Source organism: Meles meles, chromosome 5 (assembly GCF_922984935.1).
Source record: "Meles meles chromosome 5, mMelMel3.1 paternal haplotype, whole genome shotgun sequence".
Taxonomy (NCBI): Eukaryota; Metazoa; Chordata; class Mammalia; order Carnivora; family Mustelidae; genus Meles; species Meles meles.
In genome coordinates, this window is record NC_060070.1 from 85,952,903 (window position 1) to 85,977,627 (window position 24,725).

Here is a 24,725-nt window from a genome sequence, read left to right on the forward strand (position 1 = left end):
AAGGGAGATGAGAGGAATGGCAGGCAGCACTTCCAATGTCTGGAGGTCAGGGAGATGAGAAGGGCTAATGAAGCAGGTTGTGAATAGAGTGACGGCCCTGGTGTCCCACAGACCAAAAGAAAGAGTGCTGTTTGCAGGTCAGGGAGGTCAAAAGCCATGGAGCAGTCCAGCAAGAGAAAGCTGAGCTCAGGACTGGGGTGTGGAGGCCACTTACCAACAGCAGACTTGGTGGAGTGGAAAGGGTTCTAGAGAGACTGGAAGCTGAGGTGGGGAGGCCGGTAGACGACAGTACTTTGAGGAGTCCTAGTATAGAGGGGCGCACAGCCTTGTATCTGATCATCTTAAGCTTCCCAGCATCAGGTAGCTCTTAGCTGAGCTGATTCTTGGAACTCTGCTTCCCCCTCCACCTCTTTTGCACACGGGTCTCCTGTCTCCCATCCTCTGCTCCCCTACACCCTCCTTCCCCTCCCTGCCACCCCAGCCGAGATGAGGGATTAGCGCCTGAAGTCAGCCCGTGTTTTATTTTTTGTTCCTGGTACCAGTCAAGGCATGCCTTGTGAGAGACTAGGGCGGGGACGCACACTATTAGTCCTCAACCATCATTGTCTTGAGGCTCCCTAAATCCCTCATCAGCCACCCCTAGAGGATCTGCCTGGGAAGGCAAACAGCGTTAAGCAAAAGCTTATTGATGACTGCCATCTGGTGGTCATTTTAGGAACTGTCCTGGATCTAAATCTGGGACCTACAGGGTGGTGCGAAGAGTTGAGTTATAGAATAGCACCAGGCACTTACTAAGCGTTTGGTAAAAGTGGGCTACTGTCATTACGCTCGTGGTTTGGAGGAGTTGCTTAAAATAAATGTGTCCCTTGACTTCACTTCCAACATTTTTTTTTAAAAGATTTTATTTATTTATTTGACAGACAGAGATCTCAAGTAGGGAGAGGCAGGCAGAGAGAGAGGAGGAAGCAGACACCCTGCTGAGCAGAGTCCGATGTGGGGTTTGATCCCAGGACCCTGGGATCATGACCTGAGCCAAAGGCAGAGGCTTTAATCCACTGAGCCACCCAGGCGCCCCCCAACATTTTTTGAATGAAAAGTAAATATGCTAAAAGGAAGTGTCTCTCTCTCTCTCTCTTTTTTTATCTTGGTAAAGATAAGAGTGCTTCTCAGGGGACCAAGTAGGATATTGTGTATACAGTTAGATGATCTATATTCAAATCCTGATCTTGCTAGTATGTGACCTCGATCACATCGCTTATGTGCCCTGAGTCTCAGTTCCACCAAACCATAAAATGGGAGCATTAGAATTAAAATGATATCAGGTAGAGAACGAAAAGAGCTTTCAGTAAAAGATGCTTTCCTTTCATTAACAGTAGCGGCATACCAGCTCTCAATGCTGAGGGTGTCTTGCTCTAACATAGTGGTTCTTGGGGCACCTGGCTGGCTCAATTGGAAGAGTGTGCAACTCTTAATCTCGGGGTCATGGGTTTGAGCCCCACATTCAGTATAGAGATTTAGTATTTAGTATACAGGTTACCAAAAAATAATGAATAAACTTGAAAAAAAAAGTGGTTCTCAACTGGGGGCAATTTTGCCTTCCGAGGGAACATTTGGCAACATCTGAAGATATTCTGGGTTGTCACAAGGGTGAGGGGATGCTACTGGTGTCCAGTGGGTAGAGGTCACAGATGCTGTTAAACATCCTCTAATCCAGGGAACGGCCCGCTACAGGGAAAAATTATCCCATCCAAAATGTTAGTAGTCCTTAAATGGAAAAAATCCTGGAGCTTCCTTAAATGTGGATTCTTCTTGCCATGTTATGGACCATGTTGCCATGTTATGGACCAATAGGACCATACCTATGTATGAAAGGAGCAGAGAGATACATGAAGCTGGAAAGGGATTCCTTGCGCAAGTATAAGCAGAAGCAAAATGAGGCTCCAGGTTACTGCGCTCTCCATGATGGTAGCCATGAGCCAGCCATATGTGCCTATTGACACGGAAGTTGAAATTACTTAAAATGGAAAAAATTTTTAAAATTGATCCCTGGGTTGTAATAGCGACCTTCCAAGTGCTCAGAAGCCATAGGTGACTAGTGGACAGCACAGATATAGAACATTTCCATCAGCACAGAAAGTTTTATAGGACAGGCACTGCCCCACAAGGGGTCAGCAGAACCAGGCATTGGTGGGACAATCCCCCAGAGAAAAATGAGAAACTAAGGATGTGCAGAGAGAAGGGGATCATGAGAAGTGACAGCAGACACCCACGAGATGGTTAAGCAAGAACAAAGGTGGTGTTTAGTAAAAGGCGAAAACAGGTCACACACAGGTTAAGAACAGGTCACCCACATGTGCACAGTAATTGATCTATGCAACCTAGCCTCCCCCAAGAATACTCTTCAGCGCCTAGAACTCAGGAACGCTAAGAAGTTAAGCGGAATCTACAGAAGGCAGGCTCGGGAGAAGGGAGCTATGGCTGAGGAGCACCGGCCCTTTCTTCCTCTTCCTCCTGGCAGGGTTCAGTTCAGCTTTCGGTACAGCGTTCCCATCCCAACAGGGGACCACGAATCCGCCGTACTGACAGAGGAACACCTGCGGCGAGCTATTTTGCTTAAAATCTTGGGGTCATTGTAAAGGAAGTAGGCATGCCTAATGAGGAAAGGTAGACAGAGGAAGTGCAGGAGCATACGGGAGATTTGGAAGATCCAGTACAGGTAACTCAGCTCCTTGAACTGCTCTTCGATGACGCCATGGATGAGTATGACCATGGAGAAGCTGATGAGCTCATAGGCGATGATCCACGTGGCGTAGCACAGCAGCCCCAAGTACTTGTTCCAGTGGGTACAGTAGATGAGCAGCACGCTGAAGGCGATGGTGAGGGTGCCTAAGACAAAGCTGATGCTTTTCTTGTGGGTCAGCATCCAAGACACGACCTCAGATTTTGTTTCCTTGTAGATGCTGACTTTGTCCTCGAAGCCGATGGTGGTAATGTGGTTCAGGTCAAAGATGAGGAACTGAATGGTGTTCAGGGCAGAGAAGATGCCCACCACGAGGCAGACCGTTCTGTCTTTCATTTTATACGTGTTTTATCACGGCATAGCTGCAGGGGGGTAAAAATAATGGAGGTCCATCACAAAATGATAGAATTAACCCTCGATAAATTCCTCCAGCCACTGATGTAAATGGGAGAGCTGAGAGGAGATTGCCATGTGGACAGGCAATGGGCCCAGGGTCCAGGGACAGGGTGTCTGGCTCCCAGCTGAGACTTAACGAGCTATAGGTGATCACGTCACCGGCAAGTGAAGGCCTCATTGGCCCAGGACACTCCTTAGGTAGTTCCCAGCTCTGTTTGAAAGGCAGCTGTGCTTTTTTTTTTTTTTTTTAATATTTTATTAATTTAACAGAGAGAAATCACAACTAGGCAGAGGCAGGCAGAGAGAGAGGAGGAAGCAGGCTCCCTGCAGAGCAGAGAGCCCGATGCGGGGCTCGATCCCAGGACCCTGGGATCATGACCTGAGCCGAAGGCAGAGGCTTTAACCCACTGAGCCACCCAGGCGCCCCGAGGCAGCTGTGCTTTAAAGTGGCAAAAAGGGTGTTCCTGTCGGTGCCAGGCTGGTGGGAATTAGAAAGCTCCTACATCTGGAACGATGAGGGAGTCAGTTCTGGGCTCTTCTCTGGGATATTTGTCTCTCTGATGTCAGGAAACTAGCATGGTTCCTTAGGGGCCTGGCATCATCCCTGCATTTTTTTTTTTTTTGCAGTAGCAATTGTTTCACTGTGATAAAATATGCATAACATAAATTTTTACCATTTAGCCCTCTCAAATGTACAGTTCAGTGGCATCAAGTACCTTCACACTGTCGGGCAACCATCCTCACCATCCATCTCCAGAGTTTTTATATATATTCCCCAAGAAAAGATCCTGTACCTATCAAATGCTGACTCCCCGTGCCCCTACCCCCAGCCCTTGTTCACCATCATTCTACCTTCTGTCTCTACAAATTTCACTACTCTCTGTCCCTCATCTATATAGTCCCTCATATATATGTCCCTCATCATATAGTATTTGTCTTTTTGTGCCCCGCTTCTTTCATTTAGCATAATGTTTTTCAAGTTCATCCCAAATAATTTTTTGAAGGATATATTTATTTGAGAGAGAGAGAGAGGATGCATAAGTGGGGGGAGGGGCAAAGGGAAAGACTCTTCAAGCAGACTCCCCATTGAGCGTGGAGCCAGATCAAGGGCTCCATCCTGTGACCCCTAATATCAGGACCTGAGCCGAACCCAACAGTAGGATGCTTAACCAAATGAGCCACCCAGGTGCCCTCAATATCCTTATACCTCATTCCCCACTATCGTGGCAACTCTGGCTAAGCGGACACCCCCACCCCTCCACTAGGCTTGTTATTTGCTCCTTGTTTAGTGACTGACTGGATTATTTTGGTAAATTATATTCTTCTCCCTTGCACCTCAACATCTCAAAGGGTGAAGCTTTTTTTTTTTTAAGTAATCTCCACACCCAGCATGGGGCTCAACTTACAGCCACGAGATCAAGAGTTGCATGCTCTCCTGACTGAGCCAGCCACGAGTCCCATGGTGCCAAGCTTCTGATGATGCTCATCAGGGAGGGGCAGCTTAGAGTGTGCCCATAGCCACTCTAGGTTGACAGCGGTTTTGGAATTTTAGAAAAGCTCTCTTCCCTCTTTCCTAATTATACCTCAGTTGTTCAGATTTAATAATTGCTAGCTGATTGCTCTATTATTTTCAGTAATGCCCTAGGGCATAAATTGCTCTATAGACTAATCCAATCAAATTCAGGCTCCTTCTAAGGAACAGTTTCAGAAGTCAATGTTTGGTATTTTTTCTGACCCCAGGAGGAGAATGTCTCCCAGCTGTTTCTTCCTCCACTTCTCTCCTGAAAACTAGCTGATACAGTTTAGCCTGTATCTTCATTGGATTACACATCTCCTACCAAGTGAGTATGCAACTCTTGATTGCAGGGCTGTTGCAGGTAGGGTTTACTTTCTTTGTTTGTTTCCATTCATTTATTTAATTGACACAGAGAGAGAGAGACAGTGGAGAAGAAACACAAGCAGGGGGAGTGGGAGAGGGAGAAGCAGGCTTTCCGCCGAGCTGGGCGCTCCACGTGGGGCTGGATCCCTGGACCTGAGTGGAAGGCAGACACTTAACGACTGAGCCACCCAGGTGCCCCAACGGGTAGAGTTTACTTTTTAAAAAATTAAAAAAAAAAAAAAAAAAGGAAGACCCAACTACATACTGACTATAGTAAGCAGACTTTATATATAAAGACAGAAATTGGCTGAAAAAAGATGGGAAAAGATATACTATGTCAACACAAATCAAAAGAATACTGGAGTGGTTGCTTTAATATCAAATAAAGAAAATTTCAGGGCAAAGAATAATCTCAGCGATAAAGAAGGTCATTCCATAATGATAGAGGGGTCAATTCATCAGAAGGCTATAACAGTTCTAAACATTTATATACCCACTGATAGAGCTTCAAAACACATGAAGCAAAAACTGATAGAGTTATAAAGAGAAATAGACAAATCCATGATTATAATCAGAGATTTCAATACATGTCTCTCAGTAATTAATAGAACAAGTAGACAGAAAATTACAAAAGATATTAAAAGACTGAACAATACCATCAACCAACTTGATCTAATTGACATTTGGAGAACACTGCACCTGACAATAGCAGAAGAAATGTTCTTTCCAGGAGCACATGGAACATTTATCAAGATAGAACATACTCTGGGCCATAAAACTGTTTTCAGTAAATTTAAAATGATTCAAACCATTGAATTGAATTGAAATTAAGTTACAAATAATTAACAGAAAACTTTCTGGAAAATCCTCAAATATTGAAACAAAGTAGCACATTTGTAAATAACCCATAGATCAAAGAAAAAATCCAAAGGAAATTAGAAAGTATTTTTTTTAAATATTTTATTTATTTATTTGACAGAGAGAGAGAGGTCACAAGTAGGCAGAGAGGCAGGCAGAGAGAGAGGGAGAAACAGGCTCCCCACTGAGCAGAGAGCCCGATATGGGGCTCGATCCCATGACCCTGAGATCATGACCTGAGCCGAAGGCAGAGGCTTAAACCACTGAGCCACCCAGGCGCCCCTAGAAAGTATTTTTAACTGACTAAAAATGAAATATAACATATCAAAATTTGTGTGAAGCCATTAAGATAGCACTTGGGGAAAATTTTATAGTACTAAATGCCTATATTAGAAAATAAGTCAGGTCTTCAATTAATGACCTCAGCTTCTACTTTAAGAAAAATGTAAAAAGAAGAACAAATTAAATTCAAAGTAAGTAGAAGAAGGAATAGAATAATGATCACAGTGGAAATCAATGAGACAGAAGACATAAGAAAGAGATAAAATCAATGAAACCAAAGCTGGTGTCATTAAAAACTTAAAGCTTCTAGTCTGACTGATCAGAAAAAGAAAAAGAGAAAAAAATTTTAATATCAGGAATGAGAGCAGTGACTTCATTGCACATTTTACAGATGTTAAAAGGATAACAAGGGGGTTGCCTGGGTAACTCGGTGGGTTAAGCCTCTGCCTTCCGCTCAGGTTGTGATCTCAGGGTCCTGGGAGAGAGCCCTGCATTGAACTGTCTGCTCAGTGGGGAGTCTGCTTCCCCCTCTCTCTCTGCCTTCCTCTCTGCCTACTTGTGATCTCTCTCTCTGTCAAATAAATAAATACAATCTTTTTAAAAAGGGATAATAAGGGAGTATTATGAACAGCTTTATGGTAATATACTTGACAACTTAGATAAAACGGGCAAATTAAAAGACACAAACTAGGGGCACCTGGGTGATTCAGTCAGTTAAGTGTCTGCCTTTGGCTCAGGTCATGATCCCAGGGTCCTGGGATGGAGTCCGGTGTTATGCTCCCTGCTCAGCATGGAGTCTGCATCTCCCTCTGCCCCTCCCCTCACTGGCGCTTTCTCTCTCTCTCTCTTTCAAATAAATTTTAAAAATCTTAAAAAAAAAAAAAAAAGACACAAACTACTAAAGCTTACTCAAGAAGAAATAGGTAACCCCAGTAATCATATATCTGTTTGTTTGTTTTTTTTAAGATTTTTTTTTTTTAATGTATTTATTTGACAGAGAGATGCAGCTAGAGAGGGAACACAAGCAGGGGGAGTGGGAGAGGTTGAGAAGTAGGCTTCCCACAGAGCAGGGATCCTGATGCAGGGCTTGATCCCAGGACTCTGGGATCATGACCCGAGCGGAAGGCAGAGGCTTTAACCCACTGAGCCACCCAGGTGCCCCATATCTGTTTGTTTTTTTTTAATTGAATTTGTAGTTTAATACTTCCCACAAAGAAAATTCCAGGTCCAGATGGCTGCACTGCTGAATCCCACCAAGCATTTAAAGAGGAAATAAATACCAATTAACTGTACATAAACTCTTAAAGAAAATTGAAAAGGAAGAAATACTCCTTTCAATGAAGCAAGCATTACTCGGATACCAGAATCTGATGAAAAGATTATAAAAAACTCAGACAAATATCCCCTATGAACATAGATTCAAAACTTCTAAACAAAATTGAAAAAAATATAATTCCACAATATATAGAAAAGAGTATACACCATGACCAAGTAGAGTTTATTCAATTCCAGGAATATTCGTGTTTGGTTTATTTTTATTTTTTAAAGTTTTTTTTAAAAATAATTTATTTATTTATTTGACAGGGAGAGAGAGATCACAAGTAGGCAGAGAGAGAGGGGGAAGCAGGCTCCCTGCTGAGCAGAGAGCCCAATGTGGGGCTCCATCCCAGGACCCTGAGATCATAACCTGGGCCTAGGGCAGACGCTTAACGACTGAGCCACCCAGACACCCCCTAAATTTTTTTTTTAAGATTTTATTTATTTATTTGACAGAGAGAGAGAGAGCACAAGCAGGGGGAGCAGCAGGGAGAGGGAGAAGCAGACTCCCCGTTGAGCAAGGAGCCTGATGCAGGACTCAATTCCAGGACCCCGGGATCATGACCTGAGCCCAAGGCAGACACTTAACCAACTGAGCCATCCAGGCACCTCTTCATGTTTAGTTTAATGTTTGAAAATCTATCAAAGTAACTTACCATATTAATCATCTCAAAAATAAAGACCATATGATCATGTCACATAGAAAAAATTTTGACAATACAAAACATTTGTTCCTGATTTTTAAAATCCTTTAGCAAACTAGTAATAGTAGGGAACTTTCTCAACTTGATATGGGACAGCTATGAAAAATCTATAGCTAACACCATAATTAATGGAGAAAGACTGAGTGCTTTCCCTCTAAAATCAGGAAGAAGACAGTAATGTCCCTTCTCAGGGTGCCTGGCTGGCTAAGTCAGTGCAAATCTTGATCTTGGCGTTGTGGGTTTGAGCCCCATGTCTGGTGCAGAAATTACTTAAAAAATAAAATCCTTAGGAGTGCCTAAGTGGCTTAGTCAGTTAAGTGTCTTGATCTCAGCTCAGGTTTTTATTTCAGTTTATTATATGTTAATTATACCTCAAGAAATCTATTAAACAAATACTTAACATAATGCCTAATGGGGTGCTGGGTGGCTTGGTCCGTTGAGCCTCTGCCTTTGGTTTGGGTCATGGTCTCAGAGTCCTAGGGTTGAGCCCCATGCTCAGTGAGGAACTTGCTTCTCCCTCTTCCTCTGCCCCTCTCCCCTTGCGCTTGCTCTCTCTCTCTCTCTGGTGCTCTCTCTTGCTCTCTCTCAAATAAGTGGAGAAAACCTTCTTAAAAATGCCTCATCTTTGAAGTAGAGATTTGCTCAATTTGTCTTCCATCCTGGCTTAAACTGCTTCCGACAGTTTCTAAAACAGAATGCAACGTGACTTTTTTGATCTATGGTTAAGTGTAGTCTTGTGCTCTCCTACATGACTGACTTATTAAGTCATCAACGGTGATTTTGTTTCTTTCACTAAACCGCAAAATCCTCAAGGTTGGGTCTTGTACCTTGTCCTTTTTTGTATCCTACCACCAAGGCCTGCACTGTGACAGACACAGAACAGTTTAAACAAATACCTTTTGGTGAACCAAGTGCATATCGCACTCTTTGACAAATCTGGGGCCAGGGGGACTCAGGACAGAAAATGAAGAATGATTTTCACTATTTTTTATTCTTTTACTTATCTGGAATATAGCATAGAGGACATAGGGAGACAGACCATGGCACAAAGCTACCCCAAGGCACCACCTGTATCCCTTGTGCCCCAGCTGTCTGAGATACAGCTACAGATTGCCTGCCCCAGGGTTGAATTAGAGAGCTGTGGGTTGAAGGCGGAGGAAGACATACACTAAGGTGAAAGGATTGCCAGCCTGCAAGTCAGCTTCATTTCATTCTCTTGCTGTCTTTATTTTGACCTCTGAGGTGGTGCAGACTGGAAAAGGAAGGAGGAACTCAAGGAGCACGTGATATAAAACAATGTCCTTTATTAAACACCCTCAATGAACAGGTGGTCCCATTTCTGATTATAATGACATTTCTCTCCACGTTTCCCCCCCCCCCCAAAAGGGGGCAGTAGGGGCTCTACAGCGGAATAGATCAGCAAAAGTGAAAGAGAGGGAGCTAGAACTACCGTCAGAACCTGGGATTCCTGCCTGAGGCGGGGAAGGGTGGGGGAGAGACAAGGGCAAACATTATCCACTATAGTGGCGGGTAAAGCTGATGATCTTTGATTTCCGTCGTAGGAACTCTCCATTGCCTGAAGAAATACGTCTGTTGTAGGAGATTATATTGCCCTGGCTTTGACCTTTATAGATAATGTGGGCATAGGAGATGACATAGAATATCCAGAAACAGTGCATGAATATACGGGACAGCAAGCCAAACCAGCGCATGACCCTGACCTCTTCAATGACGGAGCCATTGTTGGTAATGATTTGAATTACAACGTTTACAGTTTCATAGAAAATGATCCAGATAATATACATCACTAAGCCCCGGTATATTTGGGCATGGACCGAGTATAGGAGGAAGCAGCTGATGATGATGGTCATGAAAGACATGAAGAAGACAACATTGAAGGTCCAGCAGATAATGAACTTCTCTACCAGGAAGGTTGCACTGTTGGTCTTTTCCTGATGTTCAATGCAATCTTCGCTCTTTATGTACTTCTGTTCGAAGATGAGGTACATGTCAGTGGCCACAATGGTAAAGACCCCCGATAACACGGTGCCCATCTTGGCAGTCATCCCAAACCAGTGCTGCTGTTTCATGTTGAGACCTCCTGTGAAGACAAACAGGATGCAGGACAGTTCCGCTTCCTGCCGATGTGGTAAGTGATCAGGGTTTCTGCCTCCTGCCCCCAAATTCACACTGGAAAACCCATAGAGAGAGATATGTAAACCAGGAAATAACAGCTTTGGGAAGACATCAGACTCTAAAATCTCTTGGGACTGTGAGTGGGGAGGAGGGAGGATGCAGTCTGGGGCTGGGGGCAAGGAGTAGATAAATGAGAGAAGTGGTTCCCAACCTGGGCTTCTCGTTAGAATCACGGCAAGTACTCCACCCCTGATCAGTGAGAACATTCTCTGAGTTTGACCTAGAAATTGGTATTTTTCAAAACTTCCCAGTGATTTTCATAGGTAGCCAGGCTTGGAAAACCCGGAGTAGAAAAGGTGATTTAAATTATGCTCTGATCTGTTTTTATGCCAGTACCATGCTGTCTTGGTGATCACAGCTTTATAGTAAAGCTTGAAATCAGGTAATGTGATGCCGCCAGTATTATTTTTGTTTTTCGACATTTCCTTAGCAATTCAGACACATAGACCAGTGGAACAGAGTAGAGAGCCCAGATATGGACCCTCAACTCTATAGTCAAATAATCTTCGATGAAACAGGAAAAAATATACAGTGGAAAAAAGACAGTTTCTTCAATAAATGGTGCTGGGAAAACTGGACAGCGATATGTATAAGAATGAAACTCGACCATTCTCTTACACCATACACAAAGATAAACTCGAAATGGATAAAAGACCTCAACGTGAGACAGGAATCCATCAGAATCCTAGAGGAGAACATAGGCAGTAACCTCTTCGATATCAGCCACAGCAACTTCTTTCAAGATATGTCTCCAAAGGCAAAGGAAACAAAAGCGAAAATGAACTTTTGGGAATTCATCAAGATCAAAAGCTTCTGCACAGCAAAGGAAAGAGTCAACAAAACAAAGAGGCAACCCACGGAATGGGAGAAGATATTTGCAAATGACAGTACAGACAAAAGGTTGATATCCAGGATCTATAAAGAACTCCTCAAACTCAACACACACAAAACAGGTAATCATATCAAAAAATGGGCAGAAGATATGAACAGACACTTCTCCAATGAAGACATACAAATGACTATCAGACACATGAAAAAATGTTCATCATCATTAGCCATCAGGGAGATTCAAATTAAAACCACATTGAGATACCACCTGACACCAGTTAGAATGGCCAAAATTAGCAAGACAGGAAACAACATGTGTTGGAGAGGATGTGGAGAAAGGGGAACCCTCTTACACTGTTGGTGGGAATGCAAGTTGGTGCAGCCACTTTGGAGAACAGTGTGGAGATTCCTCAAGAAATTAAAAATAGAGCTTCCCTATGACCCTGCAATTGCACTACTGGGTATTTACCCCAAAGATACAGATGTAGTGAAAAGAAGGGCCATATGTACCCCAATGTTCATAGCAGCAATGGCCATGGTCACCAAACTGTGGAAAGAACCAAGATGCCCTTCAATAGATGAAGGGATAAGGAAGATGTGGTCCATATACACGATGGAGTATTATGCCTCCATCAGAAAGGATGAATACCCAACTTTTGTAGCAACATGGACGGGACTGGAAGAGATTATGCTGAGTGAAAAAAGTCAAGCAGAGAGAGTCAATTATCATATGATTTCACTTATTTGTGGAGCATAACAAATAACATGGAGGACATGGGGAGATGGAGAGAAGAAGGGAGTTGAGGGAAATTGGAAGGGGAGGTGAACCATGAGAGACTATGGACTCTGAAAAACAACCTGAGGGTTTTGAAGGGGCGGGAGGGGGGGTGGGAGGTTCGGGGAACCAGGTGGTGGGTAATAGGGAGGGCATGTATTGCATGGAGCACTGGGTGTGGTGCAAAAACAATGAATACTGTTACGCTGAAAAGAAATTTAAAAAAAAAATTATGCTCTGATCTTTCCTGGCATTGCCTTAGGCAACCAGTGCTGCCCCCTGAGGGGGAAAATTGGCAGCACTTGCCAGACCTGGAGTGCAGGTGTCTCAGGAGAAAAATCAGCAGCACAATAGCCCTGCCGGTGTGAGGAGTTGATGAAAATAGGTGGGCATCAGCCGTATTTCAGCAATCACTCCTGCACTACATATCAAAACTTAAAGAATACAAAGAAAAATATTCTTGAAGGGAAATTTACCCCTTGAGGATGGAATAGCCTAATAATAGAAAAGAAAAAGCAATAATGAGCTGTGTGTTCAGCTAAAAGATTTAAGGGGAAAAAAAAACACAACATTAGGAACAACAAAAAAAATAGGAAAAAATAGAGTGGAAATCATTGAAAATAGAAAATAGAGAGATTTCTGATTGGGTTATCGGGGCCAACCTGCTGCTTAAAACAACTAAAAATGCTGCATAAAATAGTTTTAAAATATTCTTTTAAAGATTTTATTTATTTATTTGACAGAGATCACAAGTAGGCAGAGAGGCAGGCAGAGAGAGATGGGGGAGCAGGCTCCCCACTGAGCAGAGAGCCCAATGGCGGGGCTCAATCCCAGGACCCTGGGATCATGACCTGAGCCGAAGGCAGAGGCTTTAACCCACTGAGTCATTTAGGCGCCCCTAAAATATTCTTAAAAGCACAGAAGAGCTGGCGAAGAAGGAGGTAGGAAGCTCATCTTGAGGAGACGGGGAGGGGTAGGCAAGTGTGGGAGTCAAGTTTTCTCTGAAGACATGTACCAATCTGAGCAAACTTTGCAGGTGAAGGATGAATGAAATCAAAGCTCAGGGCTCACCGAGATGGGGAGTCATGAGAAAGCTTCCTTGTATTAGTCATGGCTCCCCAAAGGGCTGTGGTGAAAGGTGAATCAGAAGTAAACCTGACCCACAGCTTTCTCTCAAGGGACTCCAAAAAAGAGAACTTAGTACAACACCAAACTTAAGGGGAGAAACTCTCCTCAGGACATTGAAACCGTAGCTAGCTTTTTTGTCCCTTTGTAGCCCAAATTATATGAAGTATTCAAAAAAGGTTATAAAGGGCACCTGGGTGGCTCTGTTGGTTAAGGGTCTGACTCTTGGTTTCTGCTCAGGGTCGTGGGATCCAGCCCCACGTGGGACTCCATGCTCAGTGCTGAGTCTGCTGGTTCCTCTCCCTTCCCCTCCCCCTCTCAAACAAATAAGTAAATTAAAATCTGGAAGAAAAAAAAAAAGCCTTTAAGTTACAAATCTAGTTTAAATTAGGCCTGAACTGGCATTATCTCTAAGTTCCTGGCAGAAGCAAACTCAAATTGTCTCTGGAGATCTGCTTTTTTGTGCTGGTCCTCTCAATGGGAAGCCTGCTTCTCCCTTCCTACTCCCCAGGATTGTGTTCCCTCTCTTGCTGTGTCTCTCTCTGTCAAATAAATAAACAAAATCTTAAAAAAAAAAAAGATTTTTTAAAAGAGATTTTATTTATTTGACAGATGGAGTGAGAGCACAAGTGGGGGAGCAGTAGAGGGAGAGAGCAGTAGAGGGAGAGGGAGAAGCAGGCTCCCTGCCTAGCAGGGACCCCCAGGTGGGGCTCAGTCCCAGGACACTGGGATTATGACCCAAGCCAAAGGCAGATGTTTAACCATCTGAGCTATCCAGGCACCCCTACTTAGCATAGTTTTTTTTTTTTTTTTTAAGTTTCCTCGATGTTGTAGCTTGTATTAGAATTCCCTTTGATCACATTTATATAAATAAAAGGTAATACTGAAAATATGTGTGGAAACAGAAAACCATAGAAAATAACCTAGCAGATTTGAAAGAGAACCAGATAGAATTCTTAGACATGAAAAACTTAAGACCTGAAATTAAAATTTTGGTGGGCATATTTGATAGCAGATTAGACACAGATGAAGTGATAATTAACCAGAAGATAGGTCAGGAGACATTATCCATACTGTAGTACAGAACGACAAAAAGGTGGAAAATACGTATGAGAAGTTAAGAGATAGGAAGAATATAATAAGATGGTCTGATGAGAGAGAGAGGGAGAGAGAATGAGGGAGAGAGAGAAAGAGAAGAAGGAGGAGGAGGAAGGGGAGGAGAAGAGGAAGAAGTAGAAGCAGAAGAAGAAGGAGGGGGAGGAGTGGGAGAGGGAGAAGGAAAAGAAAAAAGAGGAAGAAGAGAAGGAAGGAGGAAGAGGAAGGGAAAAGAGAGAATAGAGTAGCATATTTGAAGAGATAATAGCTAAGTGTGATATTGTGATTTGTTATAAGAAATACATATTTGGGATGCCTGGGTTTCAGTCGGTTAAGCATCTGACTCTTGGACTCTTGGTTTTGGCTCAGGTCATGATCTCAGGGTTGTGAGATTGAGCCCCGTGTCGGGCTCCATGCTCACTGTGGGTTCTGCTTAAGATTCTCTGTGCTCCACCCTCCCACAAAAATGATGAATAAATAAATCTTTTTTCTTTTTCTTTTTAAAGATTTTATTTATTTATTTATTTGACAGACAGAGATCACAAGTAGGCAGAGAGGCAGGCAGAGAGAGAGGAAGGGAAGCAGGCTCCCTGCTGAGCAGAGAGCCTGATGTGGGGCTTGATCCCAGGATGCTGGGATCATGACCTGAGCCGAAGGCAGAGGCTTTAACCCACTGAGCCACCCACGCGCCCCCAAATAAATAAATCTTTAAAAAAAAAAGAAATATATATTTGGTTTTCATCCCCAAACCCTTCCTTGGCACTTCCTAAGTGTTGAGAATGATAAAAGTGTCTTTTGTTCTGTTAATGAGTCTGCTGCCTCTATCCCTCTCCCCTGCTCGGGCACATGCTCTCTCTCTCTCTCTCACTTTCTCAAATAAGAAAAAAAAAAGGAAAAGAAAAGTAGTTGATAATCACATAAGTCTTTTTTATTTGTGAAATGTTCTGAAAATGATACATTATTTCTTTTTTTAAGATTTTTTATTTATTATTTATTTGACAGATAGAGATCACAAATAGGCAGAGAGGCAGGCAGAGAGAGAGGAAGGGAAGCAGGCTCACTTCCGAGCAGAGAGCCCGATGTGGGGCTCGATCCCAGGACTCCGGGATCATGACCTGAGCCTCAACAAGTATACCACTATAAGTGATTCTGATTCCATCTTTGAATATTGACATTTTAAAAAACAGATTTATTTATTTATTTGAGGGGGAGAGAGAGAGAAGAGAAAGAGAGAACAAACAGGGTGGGTGGAGGGGCAGAGGGAGAATAAAAAATTTCCAGCCGACTCCCTACTGAGTGTGGTGCCTGACACAGGGCTTGAACTCATGACCCTGATATCATGACCTGAGCTGAAATCAAGAGTCACTGACTGAGCCACACACACACACACACACACACACACACACACCCCTACATTTTTTTTTTAAAGTAGTCTCCACACCCAATGGTGCTTGAATTCATGACCATGAGATCAAGGGTCATATGCTCTTCTGACTGAGCCAACTAGGCAGCTTGAATATTAACATTTTAAATGCTTTTAAATGAAAGATATCTCCACATTAATTTTTACATGAACTTATACACTAGAAAAATAAAAATATTATTAAGATGACAAAATATTGTAAAAGAGTTTACTTTTATCCTTCTACTTCATTTTAACATTATCCTTTTTTAACTTAGATTAACATTTACAATGTTTAAAAATATTCTTCATTTTTTAGGCCTTGAACTAAACTTTTTTTTTTTAAAGATTTTATTTATTTATTTAACAGAGAGAGAGAGCGTGTGAACAAGCAGGGGGAACAGCAGGCAGAACAGGCAGAGGGAGAAGCAGGCTTCTTGATAAGCAAGGAGGACTCCATCCCAGGACCCCAGGATCATGACCTGAGCTGAAGGCAGCCACTTAGCCAACTGAGCCACCCAGGCATCCCTGAACTAAACTTTTTTTTTTTTTTTTCTGAACTAAACTTTTTTTTTTTTTAAAGATTTTATTTATTTGGTATATAGAGAGAGATCACAAGTAGATAGAGAGGCAAGTAGAGAGAGAGGGGAAAGCAGGCTCCCTGCTGAGCAGAGAGCCCCATGTGGGGCTCGATCCCAGGACCCTGAGATCATGACCTGAGCCGAAGGCAGAGGCTTAACCCACTGAGCCACTCAGGCGCCCCCTGAACTAAACTTTTAAACTTTTATCTTACTTGAGAGAGTCTTATTTGACAACCTGTGGATCAGTCTAGTTTTTTCTGAGTGGTCTTTATGTAGGGTATCAGCAAGTACATTTCTGGGGAAGCACTGCCCTCCGGGGTTCACAGGATTGGGGGAGCAAGTTAATTAGTCACATTCTGAGCTATCAAGGGTATCCTGAAAATACAAGGGAAGAAACAGATTTACAATTTGTAAGGGGAGACATCAAGGTTAAGAACAGCAAATTTTCAAGTCAAATGGTCAAAGTTCAAATCTTGAGTTTTCCATTTACTGTATATTTATTATCTCCAGGCCTCAACTTCCACATTTTTTCTTTAAAAATTCATCATTATTATTATTATTATTATTTTTTAGTAATCTCAACACCCAACGTGGAGCTTGAACTCACAATGCAGAGATCAACAGTCATATGCTCTTCCAACTGAGCCAGCCAGGCATCCCCAGCTTCTTTAAATTGGTATATTTGTTACTTTTTTTTTTAAACTCATTTTACTAGTTTGCATTAAAAAACCTAACCTAACCTTTACTAGTTTGCATAAAAATCCTTTGCATAAAAAACCTTAACACTTAATAGCCCAAGACAACCACTTATTATGCACATGAATTCTGTGGATGAACTTTGGACACAATGTGAGGTTAGCTTAACACTGTGTGTGATGAGGAATTTGGACCGGGGACATCCAGGATGACTTAACACCACTAGCAAACTTGAGGGGGCCTTTTCTGAAGACTCATTCACTCACATGTCTAGTAATTGCTGTGGGCTGTCAGTTGGGGGACTGGGTTCCCCTCCATGGGGTCTCTCCATGTGGACTCATGTAGACTTGTTTTGGTTTTTTTTAAAAGATTTTATTTATTTATCAGAGAGAAAGAGAGAGAGAGACAGAGAGACCAAAAGCAGGGGGAGCAGTAGAGGGAGAGGGAGAAGCAGGCTCATCTCTGAGCAAGGAGGACTATTGAGGACTCGATCCCAGGACCCTAGGATCATGACCTGAGCCTAAGGCAGATGCTTAACCAACTGAGCCACCCAGGTGTCCCTATATCACCTGTTCTTAACTGAGCCTTTTAAATCCCACAGCATAGCTTCTACTGCACTTTATTCTTTGGAGTCACCAAGGCTGGCCTGTATTCAAAAGAAGGGGAATTAAAACCACATTGATATACCATCTTACACCAGTCAGAATGGCAAAAAATGACAAGGCAGGAAACAACAAATGTTGGTGAGGATGTGGAAAAAGGGGAACCCTCTTACAGTGTTGGTGGGAAGGCAAGTGGTGTAGCCACTCTGGAAAACAGTGTAGAGGTTCCTCAGAAAGTTAAAAATAGAGCTACCCTATGACCCAGCAATTGCACTACTGGGCATTTACTCCAAAGATACAGATGTAGTGAAAAGAAGGGCCATTTGTACCCCAATGTTCATAGCAGTAATGTCCACAATAGCCAAACTGTGGAAAGAGCTGAGATGCCCTTCAACAGATGAATGGATAAAGAGGATGGACTATCACTCAGCTGTCAGAAAGGATGAATACCCAACTTTTGCACTGACATGGATGGAACTGGAGGAGATTATACTAAGTGAAATAAGTCAAGCAGAGAAAGTCAGTTATTCTATGGTTTCACTTATGTGTGGAACATGAGGAACAGCATGGAGGACATTAGGAGAAGGATGGGAAAAATGAAGGGGGGTAACGAGAGGAGGAGATGAACCATGAGAGACTAGGGACTCCGGGAAACAAATTGAAGGTTTTATTTATTTATTTATTTATTTATTTTTAAAAACATTTTATTTATTTGACACAGAGAGAGACAGTGAGAGAGGGAACACAATCAGTGGGAGTGGGAGAGGGAGAAGCAGGCTTCCCGCTGAGCAGGGAGCCCGATATAGGGCTCGATCCCAGGACCCCAGGATCATGACCTGAGCCAAAGGCAGACGCTTAACAACTGAGCCACCCAAGTGCCCCAAATTGAAGGTTTTTAGAGGGGAGGGGATGGGGGGATGGGTTAGCCCAGTGATGGGTATTAAGGAGGGCACATATTGCATGGAGCACTGAGTTTATACACAAACAATGAATCATGAAACACACATCAAAAACTAATGATGTACTATATGGTGACTAACATAACATAATAAAAAAATAAAGATTCATGGAACTTAAAAAAAACGTGAACAATTAAAGAAAAAGAAAGAAGGGGAATTAGATTCTGCCTCTTATGGGAGGAGTGTTAAAGAATTACCCAGGTATGGGGGATTCCAGTTATCCCAGGGCTCTTAATACCAATTCTCAGATTTGCCAGGTTGCCCAGGGAAGCAAGAATGATCATAACAAGGAAATATTCACTGGTGATCTAACATCCTTCGTCTCTCCTCCATTCCCCCACCATTCCTCTTGAATGAAACTAAGAGCTCTGTGTGCTAAGCCCATCATCAAATCAAAGTCTTTATTGGTCCACTTCTCTCTGATAGCCCAATGGAAATAACTGACAACATGAGACAAATCATTTGCAAAGCATGATTGCAAGTCTTGCAGAAAGAGGCGGGATCTTATGGGGCCATTAAAAAGGATGTAGAAAAATTGCTCAAATCCCACAAAACTAGTAGCGAATGGATGTGATAGAGTTAGACCAGTTATAACAACGAAAGAAAAAAATCTATAAGCATGTAAGGGGTACTCCAATAGAGAAAGGTTTGAGGATGAAAAAAACTGCTGTGTATTCATACAATGGTGTGTTAAGTGGTCATCAACATGAATGACCATAGCAACACATAACAATATGAATGAATCTTAGCAATGTAACATTTAGGGGGAAAAAGTACCAAGAGAAGATACACAGTCAGAAACAGCTATAAAAGGGCACCTGGGTGGCTTAGTCGGTTAGGGGTCTGCCTTCTGCTCAGGTCATGATCCCGAGGTCCTGGCAGTGCTCCCACTCTCTCTATCTCATAAATAAAAATTTTAAAAAAGATTTTATTTATTTATTTGACAGACAGAGATCACAAGTAGGCAGAGAGGCAGGCAGAGAGAGAGGGGGAAGCAGACTCCCTGTGAGCAGAGAGCTGAGCAGAGAGCCCAATGCAGGGCTTGATCCCAGGACCCTGGGATCATGACCTGGGCTGAAGGCAGAGGCTTAACCCACTGAGCCACCCAGGTGTCCCAATAAATAAAATCTTAAACAACTTTAGGTATATGTTATACACACATGCACACATACATTTTATGACAATATATATAGGTGCAATAAAACTATAAAACTGTCTAAGGAAACTATACAAGGAAAGCAGAGGAATGACAGATTTAGGATTCTAGACGATGGTCATGTCAGGCCAGGGGAGGAAGCAAAATGGTTTGGACAGACCAGGCAGTCAGATCCAAATTACTGACAAGATCCTAATTTAATTTTGGTTGGAAGATTTGAGGGTAATAATATTTATTTATTTATTTATTTATTTATTTATTTATTTATTTTAAAATATTTTATTTATTTATTTGACAGAGATCACAAGTAGGCAGAGAGGCAGGCAGAGAGAGAGGAGAAAGCAGGCTCCCCAGGACCCAGGATCATGACCTGAGCCGAAGGCAGAGGCTTTAACCCACTGAGCCGCCCAGGTGCCCCGAGGGTACTAATATTTAAAAAGTAAGTAAAAGAGTCACGGTTGAACCAATGAGGAATACATCATGAACCAAGGATTATGGTAAGTCTGTAATTATATGAGGAATGATAAAAAATACATAAATCAAGGATAATAACAGCATTTACCTCAAAGTTACTGTGGGGATTAAATGAATTAATATATTTAAAATACTTAGAACAGTGTCTGGAACATAGTAAGCTTCATAGTGTAAGTATTTTTACTATCATTGTTTTTTGCTTTATGCCAAAGGATAACTCCTTTTTACTATGGATATAAAACTAGTATTTATTAAGCAGTGTTGTAGCAGACACCATTAGCTTCGTTCCCAATATCCGTTTCCTTCTTTGCTACTAGAAGTCTGTTTTTGTTCGGGATAGCAGTGAACCTAGATACAGGCAAAATATCTGCTTTTCTAGATGCTTGTTTGTATGGGACACATTTCTAGCAAACGACATACAAGCAGAAATCCACTGGGGGGTCTAAGAAAACTTGTGCTTTTCCTGATAAAAGAGGGTAATGTGGCTGATACCACTTCTACCTACATCTTCCTCTTTCCTTTTCTTTTTATATTTCTTTTTATTAAGTAATCTCTACACCCAACTTGGGGCTCAAACTCACGACCCCAAGATCAAGAGCTGTATATTCTATAAACCAAGCCAGCCAGGTGCCCCAGTTTCCCTTTTTTTTAACTTGAATATGGTGTGATGCTTTGAGTCTCTGCAGCTTTTTTGTTACTACAAGGCAACAGGCATGAAGACAAAAGCAGGTCTGCTAGGCATATCAACACTGAAAGAAAGAATATTTTTGCATTTTATTGCTTACTCATAAAGTTGAGCATTCTTCTTAGTATTGATAAGTGATTTTAAAATCTCTGTTTAAATAAGTCTAGGAAATCTTTTTTCTTTTTTTTCTTTTTTTTTTTTTTGAAGTAGGCTCCATGCTGGGCATGGAGACCAATGTGGTGCTTGAACTCATGACCCTGAAATCAAGACCTGAGCTGAAATCAAGAGTCAGAAACTTACCTGACTGAGCCACCCAGACACCGCAAAAATCATTCTGATGAGTAGAAAATGAAAATTCAAAGTGATAAGAAAGCTTTGAGGCATAATTTAATTCACAGTGTTGTTCCCTCTAGTGGTACCTGAAATAACAGTACATCTTACAGTTGATGGGATTTTAGATTTACTCAGTGATGGTAAGAATTTTCTATTTTTGGTTCCTCTCATTGTTTGACTTCTGATCCCAGCAGAAGACATTGTTACTAGCTCCTTTCAGCTGGATCTCTTGCATTATTGGGTTGGGGGGAGGAAAATAACAGTGACAAGGAGCACCTTTATTTTTTTATTTTTATTTTTTTTCCAAAGATTTTACCTATTTATTTGACAGACAGAGGTCACAAGTAGGCAGAAAGGCAGGCAGAAAGAGAGAGGAGGAAGCAGGCTCCCCGCTGAGCAGAGAGCCAGATGTGGGGCTTGATCCCAGGACCCTGGGATCATGACCTGGGCTGAAGGCAGAGGCTTTAACCCACGGAGCCACCAGGTGCCCCAACATCTTTTTTTTTTTTTTTAAGATTTTTTAATTTATTCATTTGAGAGAGAGAGAGCACAAGCAGGGGGAGGGGCAGAAGGAGAGGAAGAAGCAGACTTCCCACTGAGCAGAGAGCCCGACAGAACTGGATCCCAGAACCCTGAGATTATGACCTGAACCAAAGGCAAATGCCTAACCAACTGAGCCACCCAGGTGCCCCTGTATTAGTTAACTCTTTCTTTGTAACTAATTACCTCAAACCCTAGAAACTCATGTTATGAGATAATACATTTGTTATCTCATAATTTCTGTGAGTCAGGGATGTGCGAGTGGCCTAGCTGGGTGGTTCTGGCTCAGGGTGTCTCCTGCATTTGTAATTCAGCTGTGGGCTGATGCCCTACTCATCTAAAGGCTCGAATGCGGGACGAGATTCCTAGTCTAAGCTGACTCTCGGGATTGCCGGCAGGAAATCTCAGTTTTCTGAGGGCTATTGGTCAGAAACCTCAATTCCTCATCTGTGGGCCTTTCTATAGGCTGTGGAGTGTCCTCGAAACATGGCAACTGGCCTCACCCAGAGCAAGTGATGACAGAGAGGGAGTGAAAGAGAGAGAGCAAAATAGAAGCCTCAATACCTTTTATCACCTAATGTCAGGAGTGACATCTATCATTTCATCTGCATTCATTTTGTTGTTGTTGTTTTGTTTTGAAACTTGCCTATTTTATTTTATTTTTTCAGTGTTCCAAGATTCATTGTTTATGCACCACACCCAGTGCTCCATGCAATACATGCCCTCCTTTTTTTTTTCTTTTAAGATTTTATTTATTTATTTGACAGACAGAGATCACAAGTAGGCAGAGAGGCAGGCAGAGAGAGAGAGAGGAGGAAGCAGGCTCCCTGCTGAGCAGAAAGTCCGATGAGGGGCTCGATCCCAGGACCCTGAGACCATGACCTGAGCAGAAGGCAGAGGCTTAACCCACTGAGCCACCCAGGCTCTCCAATACATGCCCTCCTTAATACCTACCACAGGCTCACCTAGCCCTCCCCCCAAAACCCTCAGTTTGTTTCTCAGAGTCCACAGTCTCTCATGGTTCATCTCCCCCTCCGATTTCCCCCAATTCACTTATCCTTTCCTTTTCTTTCTTTCTTTCTTTCTTTTTTTTTTTTTTAAAGATTTTATTTATTTATTTGACAGAGAGAGGTCACAAGTAGGCAGAGAGGCAGGCAGAGAGAGAGGAGGAAGCAGGCTCCCTGCAGAGCAGAGAGCCCGATGTGGGGCTTGATCCCAGGACCCTGAGATTATGACCTGAGCCGAAGGCAGCGGCTTAATCCACTGAGCCACCCAGGCGCCCCTCCTTTCCTTTTCTTAATGTCCTCCATATTATTCTTTATGCTCCACAAGTAAGTGAAACCATATGATAATTGACTCTCTCTGCTTGACTTATTTTTTATAAAGATTTTATTTATTTATTTGACAGAGAGAAATCACAAGTAGGCAGAGAGGTAGGCAGAGAGAGAGAGAGGAGGAAGCAGGCTCCCTGCCAAGCAGAGAGTCCAATGTGGGACTTGATCCCAGGACCCTGAGATCATGACATAAGCCGAAGGCAGAGAGGCTTAACCCACTGAGCCACCCAGGCGCCCTTTCTCTGCTTGACTTATTTCACTCAGCATAATCTCCTCCAGTCCACCCATGTTGATACAAATTTGGGTATTCATCCTTTCTGATGGAGGCGTAATATCCCATTGTATATATGAACCACATCCTCTTTATCCATTCATCTGTTGAAGGGCATCTTGGCTCTTTCCACAGTCTGGCGATTGTGGCCATTGCTGCTATGAACATTGGGGTACATATGGCCCTTCTTTTCACTACATCTGTATCTTTGGGGTAAATACCCAGTAGAGCAATTCCAGGGTTATAAGGTAGCTCTATTTTTAATTTCTTAAGGAATCTCCACACTGTTCTCCAAAGTGGCTGCACCACCTTGCATTCCCACCAACAGTGTGAGAGGGTTCCCCTTTCTCCACATCCTCTCCAACACTTGTTTACTGTCTTGTTAATTTTTTCAGCTGCATTCAATCTATCACACACTGGAACCCCAGAGGGAATTATGGGGAAGGGGCTCTACAAGGGTATAAATAGCAGGAGGCAGGGATTATTTTTTTAAATTTAATTTAGTTTAATTTAAGTTAAATTAACATAAGGTGTATTATTAGTTTCAGAGGTAGAGTTCAGTGATTCATCAGTTGTATAGAACACCCAATGCTCATTACAGCACGTGCCCTCCTTAATGCCCATCACCCAGTTACCCCATCCCCCACCCACTTCCCCTCCAGCAACCCTCAGTTTGTTCCCTATAGTCAAGAGTCTTCTATGGTTTGTCTCTCTCTCTGATTTCCTCTTGTTTTATTTATCACTCCCTTCCCCTGCGATCCTGTTTTGTTTCCACATATGAGTGAAGTCATATAATTGTCTTTCTCTGATTGACTATATTTTGCTTAGCATAATACCCTCTAGTTCCATCCATGTTGTTGCAAATGGTAAGATTTTGATTTTTTGATGGCTGAGTAATATTTCATTAAATAAATAGATATATCAATCACATCTTTATCCATTCATCTGTTGATGGAGATCTGGGCTCTTTCCATAGTTTGGCTATTGTGGACACTGCTGCTATAAACATTGGGGTACAGGTGCCCCTTCGGATCACTATGTTTGTATCCTTTGGGTAAATACCTAGTATTGTAATTGCTGGGTTATAGGGTAGCTCTATTTTTAACTTTATGAGGACCCTCCATACTGTTTTCCAGAGCAGCTGTACCAGCTTGTACCAGCAGTATAAGAGGGTTCCCCTTTTTCTGCATCCTTGTCAACATTTGTTGTTTCCTGACTTGTTAATTTTAGCCATTCTGACTAGTGTGAGGTGGTATCTCATTGTGGTTTTAGTTTGTATTTCCCTGGTGCCAAGTGATGTTGAACATTTTCTCATGTGTTTGTTGACCATTTGTGTGTCTTCTTTGGAGAAATGTCTGTTCACGTCTTCTGCCATTTCTTGATTGGATCATTTGTTGAGTTTGGTAAGTTCTTTGTAGATTTTTGGATACTAGCCCTTTATCTGATAAGACATTTGCAAATATCTTCTCCTATTCCTTTGGTTGTCTTTTGGTTTTG

The 24,725-nt window shown here is 42.4% G+C and overlaps 2 protein-coding genes across 2 annotated transcripts; both read right to left on the reverse strand.

The window, feature by feature from the left end:
* Positions 1-2,521: 2,521 nt before the first annotated feature.
* Positions 2,522-3,076, reverse strand: LOC123942169. Its single transcript, XM_046006068.1, has one exon. It carries the CDS (start codon positions 3,074-3,076, stop codon positions 2,522-2,524), a length of 555 nt encoding a protein of 184 aa, XP_045862024.1.
* Positions 3,077-9,460: 6,384 nt separating this feature from the next.
* Positions 9,461-10,266, reverse strand: TMEM217 (transmembrane protein 217). The gene has a single exon (XM_046006819.1). It carries the CDS (start codon positions 10,264-10,266, stop codon positions 9,688-9,690), a length of 579 nt encoding a protein of 192 aa, XP_045862775.1. The 3' UTR covers positions 9,461-9,687.
* Between the last annotated feature and the right edge of the window lie 14,459 nt (positions 10,267-24,725).